This window comes from Leiobunum rupestre, chromosome 4 (assembly GCF_980474605.1).
Source record: "Leiobunum rupestre chromosome 4, qqLeiRupe1.1.hap1, whole genome shotgun sequence".
In the NCBI taxonomy this organism is placed as follows: domain Eukaryota; kingdom Metazoa; phylum Arthropoda; class Arachnida; order Opiliones; family Sclerosomatidae; genus Leiobunum; species Leiobunum rupestre.
The window spans coordinates 43,022,947-43,041,156 of NC_143387.1; the positions used below are offsets into that span (position 1 = coordinate 43,022,947).

Sequence of the window (18,210 nt, forward strand, 5' to 3'; positions counted from 1 at the left end):
TGTGTTATCTAGGACTAATAATTAATAAATTATATAGTTAATGTGGACTAATTAAAATTGGTAAAGTTGCATATTTGTGATGAATAACTTAATTTCGCATTTCTGCCAGTTTCAAATGCTCCTGGTAGGCCTAATGGTCACCAGTTACGTTCAAGACATTTCGTAGCACGTGTTATACCGTATTTAGACTATCAGTGGCGTAGTCAGAATTCTGGTTCGAGGGTAGGGGCACGCTTAAATAATTTTTAAAAAATTGCATATAATCATACGTTTCGGGCATAAGCCCTGTTTTTTAAGCAGAGAATTAGCAGACGATTTTCCTATATATATTGAGTTTAAAGGGAGTATAAAGTTTGACGTTCGATGATAGATCAAGAATCGTGTTTTTACCGCTAAGAGCGCTGTTGGTTGGTTTGTGGGGTGAAAAGTAAATTCCTGCCGTGTTATGCAAAGTTCAGGCGTTCGTCGTAACTTATAGGAACACGATTCGTTCAGAGAAAACTGCTCAACAATTTACTGCACAAATTGCTTTCGTACTATACTACTGCGCGATAATCAAACCCAGGGGTATCCAAATGGGCGAATTTTAGTAAATGGTGATCCCGACCTTCAAAATGGTGATCTCAAAAATGTATTTCTTCTAATTAAAAATAGCTAATAGTCGCGGGTGATCAGGGCAAGGGCGCTTGGTTTGGAACTATGTTTTCTTCTACAAGTCTTAAGTTGGTTTTCCAAGGAGGATTTTATACCGCGCGAAAACCTTATTTTCTTTGGTGTAGCCACGTGGCGCAATAGGCGAAACTATAAAGTAAATTCGGTCTTAACCAACTTGTTAAAATGGGAAAACAAATTCACGTGACTACCATTTCACAGCCAACATCGATACGGTAACTCATGTTCATAGTTGGCCGTGCGACAGTAAAGGAAAAATTATTCCTTCCAAATACACTAAAATCAAATACTGCAGACAACTAATTAACTTACACCTTTCTTTTACAAAATGGTTTAAATAATAATTATAATTCTGTAATTTAGATGAATCGATCAAAATTTAAACCACCATTATCAAAATAAAATGAATAATAGTTCGTATTTCTTAGGATAGATGGCACTGCAGTTCCCCATAAAGTCACGTGACTACCATCTTTTCACCCATTTTCTTAGCTCACCACCAACGAACCCAGGATTTTAGGCTTAGCTTATTTTATTTATTATGGAGAAAAGAACTGAGTTAGTTTCCGAGAGTTTGACGTTGATATTTTCGATTTAACAATGTTTTGGAATAAGATTATTTGCCAATTAAATATTTTTAATTATGGAGGATGAAACAGTAGGCCTTGGACGCGGTAAATCTCTACCGCTATAACCTAACCTTGGATTAAGAAAATCCAACAATTTCCCTATCATTATACACCGACAGAATATTTATATTTGTTTTATTACATTTCTTTTGTATAAACGATCCGATTTGTCGGTAAGATCGGAAACTTCACTTTCCTCGGTCATTTTCGCGACTAAAGAATGCATGGATTTTGCATAAAAACCACGAGAGGCGCATTTATACAAAATAAATTCGGCCAATATGGTTCTGCTTTTTTACAGAGGGAAAGGCTATGGCAGATAGCGCATGCGCCGTCGTTCTTTTATCTATACGATAATTTACCCCCCTGCATGGTCAATTGCGTAGCCCCTTAAAGGGATCCATCACTCACAACAGGGGGAGGCAGAGGGGTAACATAAAATCCAGACTGGCAGTGTGCTTCAAAACCAGTTTTTTTTGTGACCCCTATGCCTTCCCCTGTTGTGAGTGAGAGGTCCCTTTAAGTAAGGGTCTTAGAGGTCTAAAAGATGGCCAGATGGGTGCACAGTGTAGACCTCAAAGGACATGAAATCCAGGATACGCCCTTGGATCAGGGCCCCGGTAAAATAATAATTTAGAGGTAAAAGTCCAAGAAGGCCGTTATTATACTAGAAATAACTATACGTTTTCTGGGAGAAAGCTATAGACACAGGACCTGATTGCACGGGTACCGGGGATTGGTACAAATTTAATTTTCCCAATCTCGTCGTGCGTGAGGGTCTAACAGTTTGGTTAGAATTTATAGTTAGTTATCGTGTTACAACCGGAACGTCCAAATTGTGTAAAAGCTACTGAACGGAATTATTTTGTTAGTATTTTTTTTAAACGCAAATATTGCACACGCCCCAAGTTGGGATGCGTAAAGTTGGCAAGAATCTTTTGCTTCCTGCAAGAATGGTAAGAATGAGAAAGATTTTTACTCCGACTAAGTTGAAGATGGCGCTACACAGCCTTTCCCGCTTCTGCAGCTCTGCTTTTAAAGGAATATAACCTGCAAAGGAATCTTTATGGAAGACCTCTTCAATTTTTCAAATTATCCTGTACAGTGGCGCCAAACATTTTTAAAGCCAAAGGCAAGAGCGGCCAGAGCTACAAACGTTGGCGTTCCACACAGAATACCTGGGGTTATATTCCCTTTAAAGGGAATATGGTTGATAACCTTATTTCATATTTTTCCACCAGGTTTAACAGAAGCTAGATGCGATTGGCGCTAGTTACGTTAAAAAACTTTCGTAGTACGTGTTAACAGAGGATTTTTAGATTTAGTTACAGGGTTGGCACATTTTTGTTCTTTTTATTTTTTATAAAAATCAAATCAATCGATTTTTTTTATTTAAATCGGATTTTTTTGATTTTATTGAATTTATTGATTTTTATACAATTAATGGCTTTTTTCCTGTATAATTAACTGGTATTTTACTTTTACCAGTTAGCTAATCTTGAATTAAAATCTTAATTTAATTTAATTTAATTATTATTTAATATTTTAGTTTGCTCAGATTTTCGATATATTTTAATTTTTGAAGAACCTATTTTTGGCCATATTTTATTCCTCCATGGAAATACATTGTGTGATTTAAATCAAATTAATTTAAATCAGCCAACACTGTTTAGTTACGACTCCCTTTATCATAGGGTCTTAAGTAATTTACACACCCATACTTCTTCTGGATGGTCGTATGAATATCTCCATTGGTTTCACGAATTACGATCAGTTCTGTAGATTCACGTTTGAATTTCACTTGCACTTCGGGTTTCCATTTAATTGTTGTAGTTGGTGTATCAGTAACTAAATATCAATAAAAAGCTTGACGTATCCTTTGGTCTACAGCCACTACTAACCATATTTAGCGTAACAGCGAATGATAGGGAAATATATCTTAGCATATGTTTCGTTTACTCTTGGGTTTCTCATTCGAAACAATGAAAGTTGGCTTAAGTAAGCTCTTGAAACTTTCATTGTCAATTAAAATAAAAATAATATTTATAACTCTTACCAGATTCTTTCGAGATTTTTAGAAAAACCACCTGTTAAAGTATCGTACGTTATTTGAATAATTATTACTGTTGCTAGGGCGCTGTTCGGTATTGGGGAAAAATCGAAATTCACACTTGAATCTTCGGTAGACCGTAATAATCAGAGAGCCGTACTTTTTAATATCGCTGGACGGGCTGTCCGTTGTCGTCGACGTGAACCAATATATCCCTGACATTGCTTTAATATTAACGTGAGAACGAAAACAACTGTTTAAACACTTCACTAACTTTTCTTGATACGTTACTAGCCGGAAATAAAATTGTTTTAAAAATAGCGAAAACAAAAATTCTGAAATGTCAAACCTTTGTTATCTCGCGGAGTAATTTCTACCGTGATATTTCCCATAAAGAAAAAAAAACATCCACACCAAATGGTGGTCATAACCAAAGCTACGGAGCTATACTATACTTGAAAGCAGTTGCGCTCAACTTGCCAAATTAAAAGATCGTAATTTTCAAGGTCGAAATCACCATTTCCAAAGTCGATATCGAACGGTTGATAGTTGTTAATTTGTAGTATGCTATCGAAATAAAAATTTGCAAAATGAAAATGGAATTTTATTCTAATTCGGAAATCTTCAGCTCTTTCAGCGATTTGTTTTCGATTTTCTTTGGGCTTTTGCATTTCAATTGATTCAAATCGTTCGTTTGAATTTTTATACCATCATTTATATATTTTAAAAGCCAGTTAATATTTTGATCGCAAACAAGATTTATTCCTAAAGAACAAAAAGATGAAAATGTAGTCAATGTTTCTTATTATCAATATAATTGAAAACCAATTTAGGATATAATAAGTATTCTTTTACGAAATTAGGCGCGTACCTTCAATTCTGAAGAAGGACAGTTGATTAAAAACTGGCTTGAAGACGTCTTCGGTTAAAGTCAACAAATCGGTGAATTCGAGTAGGACTGCTTTCAGGTTTGGCATTTCGCTAAACAAATCACTTGGAATAGAGTTCATTTTATTGCACCTATTATGTAAATTATTTCAATTAATACATGGTAAATATATTATTTGCACGCTAACGTTGAAATATATGCCTAGCTTAAAAATACAATAAATGTACTTACGAAAAATCTATAAGCTCTAGTTTATTCGCCGGTTTTGGTAAAAAATCTCTGGAAATAGAGGAAAAATCAACATCTACAAACGATACCATTTTCAAATCAGGGTTTCCTCGCAGTAAATTGGGATAGTGCTCCGGCAAATTGGTCATGCTGGTGACTTCGTGAAAGTCTATCGTTTTTAATTTCAAGGAGTTCAAACTATTCCAGTTTTGAAAACTGGATACGTTCAAATCAAACGTTAAGATATTTTCTAGTTCGGAAAATTCTTTGAAGCTTTCCCAATTAAGAACATCCAGGATTGAGCTATCGCTGATTCGAATTTGTTTCAACCCCTGAATGCCGCTGAAAGGGGCTTTGTTTTTCCAAAATGGGAAATTACAGAACCGGAAGTCCAATATAGACACACGAAGATCTAAAATGTAAAAACAAACATGACGGTTATATATACCAGTCAGAATATTTAAAAATTATAGTTAGGAAATGTCTTTTCTGTTGCCAGAATGCGTACTAGTTAACAGCATATACAGCGTCTATTTACATGATTCCCGGAAGATATCATCTTACCAGGAGAAAGGGGAAAAATTACAGGATGAAAGGCTGAGGGGCGTGGTTTTTCTTCCGTAAATGCCAAGCTGCCCACATATTATCTGTTCACCCGATTAACTCTTCGTAATCATATAAGTATTCAAGTAAAATTCGTTATAATAAAGGTTATTGTAAAACGACGTTTTCATATTTTCAAACCAGCTGAGGCGGAGCTCTTCGCCCCATATTGCGCGCTTGAGTGCCACTATAATTTCCATCATGGCAATTTTATGATCAGGTCATTTCCACCTCCCTAAAACTAGTGCTCGGAATTGTTTATTCATTATCCACAAATTTTCCGATTTATTTAAAAAACGTTGGTAAAAAGAATATCATTTTAACTTATTTAATTATGTTTTTTACGCAACCAAGCATTTATTTGAATAAAAGTGGCATTTATTTAAATAATTTTTTGTTTTATTCACTTTCAATTATTTAAACATTTTACAATTTTTATTCAACTATTGGTCGCTATATACAAACCTAGCTGTTTCCAGCTCTCATCGATAAGTAGTGCAATATTAACACGTAACATTATAAATGTTCTTAAACATTTGAAGTACATTTTTAAGTGTTCTCCCCATGATTTAAGTGGCATTAAACCTATACTTGTGTACTTAACACTACTAGTTTCATTTGCACCAGCCATATAGGTGGAACACGTACCTTCGCATGTTTTACACAGGTTGGGTGCGAATCAGGGGAACGAAATGTACCGCGTGTATTACTCTGATTATAATAGAAAAATTGCATTGTGAAAGCATATTTACAATCCGGGGCGTAGTAACCAGTGGAGGGAGGCAGGTGATTAATGCCCTTCGCAAAAATGTAACTGCAAGGGGAACCTAATTTCAATTTTCCCAGTTAAAAATATAAAAGCCTTAATGAAGAAACGTGAACCGAACCGCATTCAGGATAATTGAACACCTCTGGTAATTTGATACCTACGCTTCGTCTTTAATTTAAATAATTATCGATTTCATCAAATTGTACTAGATATTTACTTAAGACAACGTCTTACCTTCATTAAAATTAAATTTGTTTCCAAGCACAATTTCAAAGATCCCCTGTTTTGGATTCTATTGGCCTCTCGATCCTCTTAAAATGTCTACTCCCCTATTTACTTATTTCGAAACTATGTTTTCCCAAATAGTTTAGAATATTTTTTTCTCCAGAAATGTATTTTGAAAAAACATAGGTAAGGGAACCTTACCGTGTTTCAAGCAAATAATATTAGCAGTATAGGAAACTGTCTACTTCACACTAAAAGATACGATTTACTCCCACTCACAGCACCTATAAATTGGACGCTATATAGTGTTCTCAAGGGACCAAATGGTCTTCTAAAATGCTTTCAAGAATTTGATCTTCAAAAATGATTCGTTTTTACGATTTCAAAGCTTAGCGTATATATTGAAAGTTTTAACTTACCTTTAAATATTGAGGTGGTCTTTTCATCTACTGTCAACTTATTTAGTCGTAATATATCTATTTTGGTCCCAGCAATCGCGTAGTTTCTTATTTCTTTGCGAAGTTCAACTACATCCAGGACCCCTGAACATGATATCGAAAAGCCATGATTCTTCTCAGTTTCGTCTTGACAGTTACAAACACTTTTTAACTTTTCATTCTGACTAGGACATTTTCCGTTCGCAGAGCTCAAATGAATGTTAAGAGCAATGCAAAAAAATAAGACAAAGATAAAGAAATTACTCATTGTAAAACAAATTTATATATTTTTCTTAGTTGGTAAGCATAGCTAGTGACCAATTCTACTTATAAAAAGACTGACTAATAAAAATATATCACTGTTATATTTAATTCACCGGCCAACACCACAAAAAAAACCTGCTCTTAAGTAAACACAACGAGTTTAAGAATTAATTAATTCCATTAATGTAAAAGAACCACGCTAAAGTAAAGGTACGGCCGACTTCAGAAACTTTCGAACACTCGGATATTTTATCAAAATTAACCGATTGGGCACTACGGAAATTTTGGGGGTTGAGATTACGTAAGCTCTTTTAGTCTGTTGAATAAGAAATATTCATTATTGACGGGGTTCGGGGGAAGGAAGCTTACAGTAACCTCAATTTTGAGAGAGGTTTGATAGTATTTGTATTTTACAGAATAGACGGCACTAATATTAAGCAATAAATCATGAAATCTATTGCTCTATACATTATAAAACAATTTGTTGAATCAGATGTTGAATACGGATGAAACGCACCAAAAACTATCACGATATAGTTTCGATCACGAATTTACGTAAATATATTTTAAATTATTTAGTCACGCTACACTGTTAAAATTTCATAGACACGCAAATTACAGTAATTACAAAGTAGGCTAAAGTTTCAAGGCAATGTATATACTTATTGACAGTTTCGTAAATCGTTGAGCGGAGTTTTTACAAGAATATATGAAATATAATCAAGATACTTGGAAATATTTCGCTGTGAAAACTAAAGAATAGTCCATTTTCTAATTTTCAAAACCAAAACTGAAAAGGATTCGGGTTCGAAAAATATTCTGGCTGAAGTTTTTTCGACGCAAATAAAAACTACGCCAATCAATAATCCTTTGACTTATCTGTGTATACGCTAAATTGTGAAAATCAACAAACTTCGAAAAAAGAAGCGGGGATTTCTTCGGCGCCAATAAACAGCACCTGTGACCCGCCAACAGGCCGTTGAGAGATAGCTACCGCTGCTAGAGTGGAAAACCTAAAAGAATCTTCGATCGATAAACTAATGCTTAACAGTCTCGAATACGTGGTGGTATAAATTTTCGCAAGAAACGCGCGTGCTTTATTTTAAGGAAACATCTGTAGTTGCAATTTGTTAACTTTCTCGAAGTTTGCCTTTCTGCCGTTTTTACTAAGACTTTCCCACTGAAAAACAGGCCATTGAAATAACGAGATAACTGACGAATATTTTTCTTAATTAGTAACTTATATACGGCTTATATTATATTATAGTTATATCGTTGCAGTGCTTAAAGGGTGTCTGAACTTACATATTTAAGGTCAGGCCATGAATTAAACATTTCTAAAACAAGGTTTAACAGGAGCTATAGGTGATTGGCGCTTGTTACGTCTAAAACCAGTGCCATCTTAAGACTATGACCTTTGTAGGCCGTATTTCTAAGAAGAATCTTTTTTAATTTGAACTTTTTCATACTCATAAATTTTCGTAAGCCCTTTCGATCCTTCGAAGGCCCCTTCAAACCTTTGTAGGTCCCATTGTACCCATCGGAAAAAACTGCTCCGTTTAAAACAAGTGTAATTTTTTAATTTAGTGTCAACTCCCTTCAAAGCCTCAAAGGCAGTATGAAGTTCCTTATTTATGGTGAAGCAACGAATTTCCCAATTCTACAACCAGGTTTAACTGGAGCAATTGATGATTGGTACTTGTTACGTTTAAGACAAGACCATTTTTCGATTTCGTTTCAACTGATTTTAAAAACTCTTTTCACAGAGAGAAACGAACCCAAAGAATTAATAAATTAATTAATAAAGATCGAATTTTTAAGGAAACAAAATTTGAGATTTAATAACCGATTTTAAAATGGGGGATTTTTTTTCCCGTTGCCAATGCCTGGAATGTTCATTATGCATTTTGGCGGCCTTTCAATCTCTAAGAATGTCAGATTAATTGATGTACTTTGAGTAAAAATCGATGTTCGTTCGGGGAACGCTTCTTTTCAGTTTTGAAGATAGAGATTGTTCGCTTGACAGTTTAATTGGAGAACTCGGGAGACAAGACTCTCTCTCTAGCTTCGTCCGCCGAGCCCGACCCCCGCCAGAGTGCCGCGAACCCCTTTCCTTTCTCGGATTACGGCACTGCCCTGAATACCGACGCCGAAGAAAAGTTATTAATGACCCTTCACATCGGTAATTTATCGAGACTATTAACAAAAAGGATTTACGCCTAACACAATTGATTTCCGTAATCGTTTCCTAATTTCGAAAATGAAAGGTCCAAAATTATTTTAAAATCGGCGTTTTCTATTTCAATTTCAATCATTTTAAATAGTCTAATATAGTTTATTTAAAACTGATAGACATTTGTAATTTTACAAATCGCGATATAGGCCGTGCAGATACCATTAGCGTATCCAGGATTTTTTTTGGGGGGTGGAGCTTACAATTAGGGGCACGGTCTCTCGATACCCCTCTTGGCTACGCCACTGGAAAATACTTTTGCGGCCCTTCTAACTGAAATTACGAGAAGGAAGGGGAATATTTGTTGGCCCTTTGGTACCTTTATTCCCGCAGATTTGGCCCCAGCTCTGCTCTGCGCCACTCTTGGGAGCAGTCGGCAAAATTTTAATATCATCTTAAGTGTATCACAGGGATTCCATAAGTTTATTGCTGTTGTCTTTAAGGAGCTGAAATTCGCGCAACTGACACCTCATCAGTACAAGAGGTAGAAATTTCGAAACGATCCTCTATGCTAGGCCATTGTATTGACCCCACCCACACGTCACATTAGTAACACCCGAAGTTCTCAATGTCTTACGAGATAAGTATCCATCTATAGCGTAGAAGTCAAACAAGCACCTTCACAAGTTCAAACCACGTTTCCGCCCAAACGCTGAAGCATAAAATGTTAAAATGACGCAAAAAGAAGGGATCTATACATTGTGTTTCAGACAAGTCTGGCACAAATTTACGGGCGTGTTATTTGGGAGTTAAGGAGTGAAAAAGGTCCTAAGAAACGTTTTCCTAAATTAAATCGTATCCGAGTAATCGGCCGTTAAAAATCAGCCTCCAAAACGTCGAAAAACGCTCAAATGTGCAGTTTCTATTATTCCTTGGACCCAATTGTTTCCTTTCACTAAGCCTTGGTTTCTTATCTTTTTCAATAAAAAACAAAACTAGTATCAAAAGTGCGTTATTAAAATGAAGGAAGTAAGCTAGGTGTAGAAATACGTTTTAACAATAAGTTACTACGCCTCATTAAAAAAGGGAATTATTGAATTTCGTTTTTTATTCTTCTAATGCCATAAGTAAGCACCAATTTAATACCATGTGATTCGTTTTGGAACGTATCTAGCTCATCTCCATGTTTTTTTTTGTGTTTTTTTTTTCAGAATGCTAGTCACCCACAAAAAAATGTTTTTAGTCTACAACACATGTTCTAATAGTTTTTTGGGTGGGTACGAGGCTCGAATTTGCAATAAATTGAGGGGCCTCAATAATTAAATTAACATTTCGTATCTTAAACCTGCTATGCCATGACGTACTTCACGAATGCAGAATATGCCGATATGCATCTTATGTAAGGACTCACTCAGGGGAATGCGGTGGAAGCGCGGCGCTTGTATCAGGAGAACTTTCCTCAAAGACAGCTTCCAAATCGACAAACGTTGACAGACGCTTAAGAGAAACTGGTAAAACACAACCCACGGGAACTGCTACTACAGAAGGAGACGTTCCTGAAGACGTGGAGGAACTAGTACTTACTATCTTCGAGGATGATTCTATGACAAGTACGAGGTAAGCTGGACGTCAATTGAGAGTCGAAAATGTACTTGTCTGGCGTATCCTTCGAGGACACCAGTACCACCCATTCCATTTACAAAAGGTTCCATCTTTAAATGAGGCCGTTTTTCCAAGACGAGTGGAATTTTGTCAGTGGTTTCAGGAGCAGACTAACGACGTCAATTGGTTAAGTACGCTCCTAGTTTCTGACAAGGCTAATTTTTCCCGTGACGGAATCTTTAATTTACATAATCGTCATGAGTGGCAGTTAGAAAATCCGCACGCGACTACCGTTAGGTCACATCAAGTGCCGTTTAGTCTCAACGTCTGGTGCGGGATTGTTGGTGACCATTTAATTGAACCTTATTTTATACCACCAAGACTAACTTGTGAGTCGTACTTAACCTTTCCTCAGAGGTGTATAGGTCGAAGCGGAACTATTGCATGGCCAGCCAGATCTCCTGATTTGAACCCGTGTGATTTCTATTTTTGGGGCCATATCAAGGACTTGGTATACGATGATTAATGAAATTAAAAACGACTTCGTTATATTTGCATATTTAATAAAATATTTATGATATTTACAATGAAAGTCCGACTAGTTTCGTCGTGCCTAGCATGACATCTTCAGGGACGACGAAACTAGTCGGACTTTCATTGTAAATATCATAAATATTTTATTAAATATGCAAATATAACGAAGTCGTTTTTAATTTCATTAATCATCAACTACGCATATTGAACTTGCAAACCTCCTAAGCCTTAGACTTGGTATACAAGACCGAAGTTAGAGACGTTGAAGATCTATTTCAACGCATAATTGACGCTTTTCCGAAGACGCGTCCCAGCTTACCTAAACGCCAATGGGGGCCATGTAAATACAATGATCAATCTAATGTGTACATGTAACCTCTGAGAAACCCTAAAACAAAGAAATGAATTTTTTACTGTGTCTCTTGGTAATTTAAATCACCTTGTCATTATTTTATATCGTAACGATAGCATACTTCTAGATGCGAACGTGTAAAAAGCTTTTGCTAGTAGAAATTTTTATTCACTTATCTTATAAGACGTTTTTACTAGTTGTTATTCAAAGAACACGAATTTCTACCCATACCCAACGTTTAGTTCTGGGGAGATCTTGAAAAATTGGTACACAAGACTGAAGTCCGCAACATTGACGACCTATACGACAACGCATTATTGATCGCTGTGAAACTATTCGCGACTGAAACTGGTCTAGATGACGCAACGGTGCCGAACCGTATAAGGGGTCTAATTACGTCAAGCGTCTGTTTAATATTAAAAGAAAATAATAATCAGCTCGGCTAATAATACTCCCCTAACTTGCTAGCTTCCACAGTGCATTAAATTTTACCTCCGACGAGTAGTTCCGCCAGCCGCCGTTAGGGAGCGCAACAATAGTTTTCGGTCGCGAATTCGAAACACGCCTCGAATCTTCGAACGGGTTCAAGAATGATTTGTCTGTCTCCAGGTGGTCATTTTTTACATTTGTTTTAATTCAGTTAAATTTGTACTTATGGCATTTGAAGGAAAAAAAACGAAATTCAATAAGTAACTTTCATTCAATTGACGTGGTCACTACGAAACACCTTGTTATTGTTAATTTCTACACGTAGAATACTTCTTTCAATTAATAACAAACTTTTGATACTAGCGATCGTTTGCTTATCTTTTTCGATGAAAAACCAAATGCTTACTAAAAGGAAACTATTGGGTCCAAGGAATATTAGAAACTGCACATTTGTGCGTTTTTTGACGGCCAATTACTTGGAAAACCTTTCTTAAGACCTTTTTCACTCCTTGTTACCCAAAGAACACGCCTGTAAATTTGTGCTAGACTCTGAAACACCGTGTATAGTAAGCGATGGATGGTTCGTTCGTTCATCGTCATTCCTTGGATGAAACGACATTTTCTGCGATTTTTAATTCTTCGCGTCCGCGGTTTTAGCAAATAACTGAGTCGTTAGGATTTTTCGCCTAAACGTACGGTATGAATCCTTAATTAAAGTCTGTAATATCATTTTTTTCATTAAGCTGTTAGTTATTTTATTAAAAAATCGAGAACTTGATGAACACGCGATTTGCAAATCAAAAGACGTTTTCTTCCATATTTTGTTCTTTATAGGGAGCGTTGGCGCTTTGATAGAATCGATTTGATTTGTGTATCGGAAACTACGATATCGATTCTCGTACATTGTCATCTCTGATTTTGAATTAACCCATTATTTATTTTACAAACATATCTTTAACATTAATAAAAATACAATTTTTTCAAATAGCGGAAAAGCCCCTCCCGCGTAAGATCGGTGGGCATTGTTGGGCAATCGCTTGTGTTCTCTCCTGTGATATTTTTATACTCAATCACGGACTGACTCAATCAAAGGTAGCTAGCTTTGTTGAAAACTCAACGGGGAAGTCTCGGAAGAGTACAGATTTATTAGCCTTCTACCCTTGTCTGAAGCATCTGTCTTTGCCTCGCCACTTATACTCAATGAAAGTTCCAGATCTCTTTCTCTCTATGGATTTTTCGCCTCAAATTCCCGGCCAATACCGTGCCGAAAGCTGACCTGGGAGGACTTGGAAGAGTATAGCTTTATTATTATCCTGCCTTTGGCTTAACTATCCGCGTTCTCCAAGGTTTCTTATTGGTTTCGGTAGATCTGCTAGAATCTATATAAAATAAAACAATAAAGCGTTATTTTTAATGATTTTTAATGATGTAGCTTAATTATAGTTCAAAATTCATTATAGCCTCGCTTCGTCTTATTAGAATTTTATAAAGTTTATCTGTTTTGCTAGAAATTTCAACAATAAAAAAGACTAGACTAATAGTGAACGACTTGAAAGATAACATCGTCCGTCTAATTCTCATTGGCCCTTTGTTCTGAAGAGCAGGCAGTTGGTTTCGCAATATCAATTAATAAAGCTCCTGGGTCAAACACTCGGTAGCGTTGGAATATACGCTAGAACCAATATTCACATATTGACAACTATGCGTTGCGTTTTCCAGAATTACCTCCGAGGAAAACGTTAAGGCTAAAATCCTTGATACAGGTTATCAGGGAACGCTGTTGAAGAGAAAAACTAATATTTTCACTAAAAACGCCGTGAACTTTAATATACGTGAAGAAGAAAAAGACCAACAATTGTCATACGACATTCACTGCGAACCCTCCGCCAACATGGCGCAATTAACAGAAGATAAAAAATATTCCATTTCCAAATAACGTGACGTCACTACTGTCAAGTATTTACTTGCGGTACGGGGGTATAAAAATCAAATAGTGTATGTAATTTACTTACGGTACGGGGGTATAAAAATCAATCTCTTCTTCGTAGCTGCCGCCTTTGCATGAAAGTTGAAGGGGGAAACTTTAAACAATTTAATTTACTTATCGTTTGGCGGTGTTTTGAACACATTTCCTAAGAACTCACAGCTTCCTCGTACCCCTGAAATAACTTTTCCCAGCTGGGTTAGTTGGTTTTTAGGCCCAGCTTAGAAACTCTCTAGCTCCCTTCCAATTTATCGCGACTATAAGACAGGCATCAATTTATTCATAGGCTAGCTATGGTTCCATCAGTGGCGTAGCCAGAAATTCTTCGAAAGGGTTAAACTGTTTAAAGGTTCAGAAGGGGTTAAAATTTGGTGCAATCACAACTACATCCAAAGGGGGTGGTTTGGACTAAGATGTAAAAGCCGCCAAAGACCCTTAGTACTCGAACACATTTTCTAAAGGCGTGTAACTCGTTAATGTCCCAACCGTAATTTTATGACGCGTCAATCTATTATGTGCTATATTTATCATAAATTTCACGTAAAATGTAAAAAGGTCAAAGGTCATAGTTAAAATATCCGAAGACCACCAGTCAAAATGACACGTTTGCAATAACAATAAAAATATGTAAAACTGTACAGTATACAATTTAAATTAATGGGTAATTTATCCAAATATTAATTATTCATTTGAACCCCAATAAATGAATGGAGATGTTGGCTTGCGTGGCATAAAGAGTTTGCCACTATCCTCCTGCTCATTGTAACTCAGCCACGTCGTGTAATGGTCACAAGTTTCGGTGGGTTGGGTCTTAGCTCTGTTGATTATCATTATTAATATTTTCGGATGATCAATGCTTTGGATATATGTTGGAGTAAATGGGCATTTTTTTCTTCGAAGATGGCGCTAGATATCATTAGGGACTTTTTCACTTCTATTTTTAAAAACGCACGACGAACGCACGGAGCCACGTGTTAATTGAAACGTGCCATCATATTATTTATCTATGGTGCCACAGAGCGTGCATCTCGCATCGTTATTAAATAGAAGCTGGAAAGCCTCCTAATGTGGTGTAGCGCCATCTTCAGCATAGTCAGAGTAAATATCTTCCTCAACAGTTCGGTAATGCCCTTGCATGGCTTAAAAATCCTTCATGGAATTTCATCAAACACTATCTAAATAATTTTAAAAATTGACAATTTGTAGAGCATTATTGAAAACTTGTACCCATTTATTATTTATTTAAATCAGCAGACCTACTAAGCCGGAACGACTTGTTTGTAGGAATCGAGATACAGTCCCGAGTACAGTCCTCTGATACAGTGGACAAACATAGGTGACTAGTAGTGCAATATTGCGACGTCCAGTAAGGTTGAGGAAGATAATACGTTTATTTATAACCAAAAGGAACACGACTGAGTAACAATTAAGTATAATAATAAAAGATAATCTCGACGTTCAGGTCTTGTAGCGGGGACGGAAGATTCTTGGACGAAAATAATACTTTGGCTTAGCGGCGATTTCGGCGGTTGAACCATAGACATAATAAAGAAATAGACACCTTACGCGGAATTTGATTTGCCAAAAATATACGGGAGCGATAGCTAGCAGACAACCGGTATTTGTTCCGTATTCCTGTGGTACCACGTTTAAGCGACGCCTGTCGATTAGGCAAGAAAATAAAAAATCATCACGTGACACGTCACACATGTTCGTGTTTGTAATCTTTTAGGTACTCTGACGTGATTCGCGAATATTTTGGCTGTGAGAATTTAAAATAAGGTAAATGTTTATTATAATTTTTAAATAAGTCAATTAATTCTTTCAAAACCCAAAAAAAAGCAGCAGATGACCTTATAATTAAAAACAAAAAATTCTAATTGCGAAATGATATTTTGTCAAAGGCTTAAGTAACTCCTGTACTACTATCCGGCTTGTTGTGGTTATGGCTTGTTATGGGAACATTCTGAGATTCTAAATAGTAAATTGTAAACAAAAGTAAATGGATTTTGATGAAATGGATGATTCTACCTTGGATTAATAATGACTCCAAGATTCTACTAAAGGTATGTAGCTATTGTCCTTGAAATAAAATTAGCTTTTACAATTTAAGTCTGATGGCTTGACCCTTCATTTCTAGATTTTTGTCCTTCGCTAATTTGTGGAGTCTGAGCTTGCAATATAAATTAATAACTTTCTTAATGATGATGTTCGATTCCAACTTCAGCATCAAACATGTTCGTGGTGATCTGGTAATATGTCCATGCCAACAATATTTCGTAATACAGTTCTAGTTCTTAGACTACATTTCTTTTATAGGGAGAGGAATATCTCTTCATAACAACTAAACAAAATGGGCTAAAAACCAAGGAGATCTTACTCAAATTATAATAACATAATTAAACCTACACGAAATGATCCTTGTTCAAAATTTAAAGGTGAGAAGTTAGCATCACCGGTTTTTTCTATTTCACTTTCAACTGGATGTAATTTCTTTAAATTAAATAAAAAAATTATTTTGACTATTTTTACTTGTTTTAATTCTATGGAAACCAAACCAGAGTTGGAATGGCTTTTGGTGTGACCCACCTTTTGCCATTTACAATTTGTATATCCTGTTCTAAAAAGTGATCATTACAAATTAAATCATGATTTGAATGTGTCGCGATTTACAGCAATTGTCCATTGAGAAAGTATTGTAGGTTTAGATAAGGGAAACCTATAGTTATAAAAAGATTAAATAAGAATGAATATTCATCGAAATAATATGATAGTTTAATCCTACTTATAAAGCGCCACTAAACTTAAGTGGCGCTTTAGACTAGGCGCCCACTGGCTCTCTGTTTCGTATCCGTCCTGGCTTCCACAAGGCATTGTCTCCGTTACGAAGCAAAGGCTTGTGGAAGCCAGTACAGAGACGTTTCGAGGAGCAGTGAGCGCTTGGCCTAGGCCATGTAGTGCCTAACGCATAGGAATATTTATCCGGTTTAAAATCAGACGCAAAAACTTAAGGGGTGAATTTGATAAATGGGTAGTACTTTTATGTTAGCATGTTTCATAATTCGTTTGTTATAGAAAAAGTGTTTTCTACTAAAAATCTTGTTTTTATTTGGTAAAAAAAGGTTAATTTTAGTGTTTTTACGCATTGCAATAACAAGTAAAACAATACCGGAAAAGGTTTCATTCCATAAGTAGGATTAAATTATCATATTATTTCGATGAATATTCATTCTTATTTAAAATCTTTTTATAACGAAACCTACAATACTTTCTCAATGGACAATTGCTGTAAATCGCGACACATTCAAATCATGATTTAATTTGTAATGATCACTTTTTAGAACAGGATATACAAATGGTAAATGGCAAAAGGTGGGTCACACCCATAGCCATTCCAACTCTGGTTTGGTTTCCATAGAATTAAAACAAGTAAAAATAGTCAAAATAATTTTTTTATTTAATTTAAAGAAATTACATCCAGTTGAAAGTGAAATAGAAAAAACCGGTGATGCTAACTTCTCACCTTTAAATTTTGAACAAGGATCATTTCGTGTAGGTTTAATTATGTTATTATAATTTGAGTAAGATCTCCTTGGTTTTTAGCCCATTTTGTTTAGTTGTTATGAAGAGATATTCCTCTCCCTATAAAAGAAATGTAGTCTAAGAACTAGAACTGTATTACGAAATATTGTTGGCATGGACATATTACCAGATCACCACGAACATGTTTGATGCTGAAGTTGGAATCGAACATCATCATTAAGAAAGATATTAATTTATATTGCAAGCTCAGACTCCACAAATTAGCGAAGGACAAAAATCTAGAAATGAAGGGTCAAGCCATCAGACTTAAATTGTAAAAGCTAATTTTATTTCAAGGACAATAGCTACATACCTTTAGTAGAATCTTGGAGTCATTATTAATCCAAGGTAGAATCATCCATTTCATCAAAATTCAATTTACTTTTGTTTACAATTTACTATTTAGAATCTCAGAATGTTCCCATAACAAGCCATAACCACAACAAGCCGGATAGTAGTACAGGAGTTACTTAAGCCTTTGACAAAATATCATTTCGCAATTAGAATTTTTTGTTTTTAATTATAAGGTCATCTGCTGCTTTTTTTTGGGTTTTGAAAGAATTAATTGACTTATTTAAAAATTATAATAAAAATTTACCTTATTTTAAATTCTCACAGCCAAAATATTCGCGAATCACGTCAGAGTACCTAAAAGATTACAAACACGAACATGTGTGACGTGTCACGTGATGATTTTTTATTTTATCGCCTAATCGACAGGCGTCGCTTAAACGTGGTACCACAGGAATACGGAACAAATACCGGTTGTCTGCTAGCTATCGCTCCCG

At 35.7% G+C, this 18,210-nt stretch overlaps 1 protein-coding gene and 2 long non-coding RNA genes across 3 annotated transcripts; 1 reads left to right on the forward strand and 2 right to left on the reverse strand.

Annotated features, from left to right (window-relative positions):
* Positions 1-3,955: 3,955 nt before the first annotated feature.
* LOC149947897 (uncharacterized) lies at positions 3,956-5,702 on the reverse strand. The gene is made up of 4 exons (XM_090170982.1): positions 5,663-5,702; positions 4,472-4,880; positions 4,223-4,371; positions 3,956-4,116 (listed from the first exon to the last, which is right to left on the reverse strand). The coding sequence occupies exons 1-4, from the start codon at positions 5,700-5,702 to the stop codon at positions 3,956-3,958; spliced, it is 759 nt and encodes a 252-aa protein (XP_090027108.1).
* A 10,007-nt stretch (positions 5,703-15,709) lies between these two features.
* Positions 15,710-16,319, forward strand: LOC149947898 (uncharacterized). Its single transcript, XR_016480333.1, has 3 exons — positions 15,710-15,906; positions 15,981-16,092; positions 16,160-16,319. It is a non-coding gene; the product is annotated as an uncharacterized LOC149947898 (long non-coding RNA).
* Positions 16,320-17,356: 1,037 nt separating this feature from the next.
* LOC149947899 (uncharacterized) lies at positions 17,357-18,111 on the reverse strand. Its single transcript, XR_016480557.1, has 3 exons — positions 17,736-18,111; positions 17,550-17,661; positions 17,357-17,482 (listed from the first exon to the last, which is right to left on the reverse strand). It is a non-coding gene; the product is annotated as an uncharacterized LOC149947899 (long non-coding RNA).
* Positions 18,112-18,210: the final 99 nt, after the last annotated feature.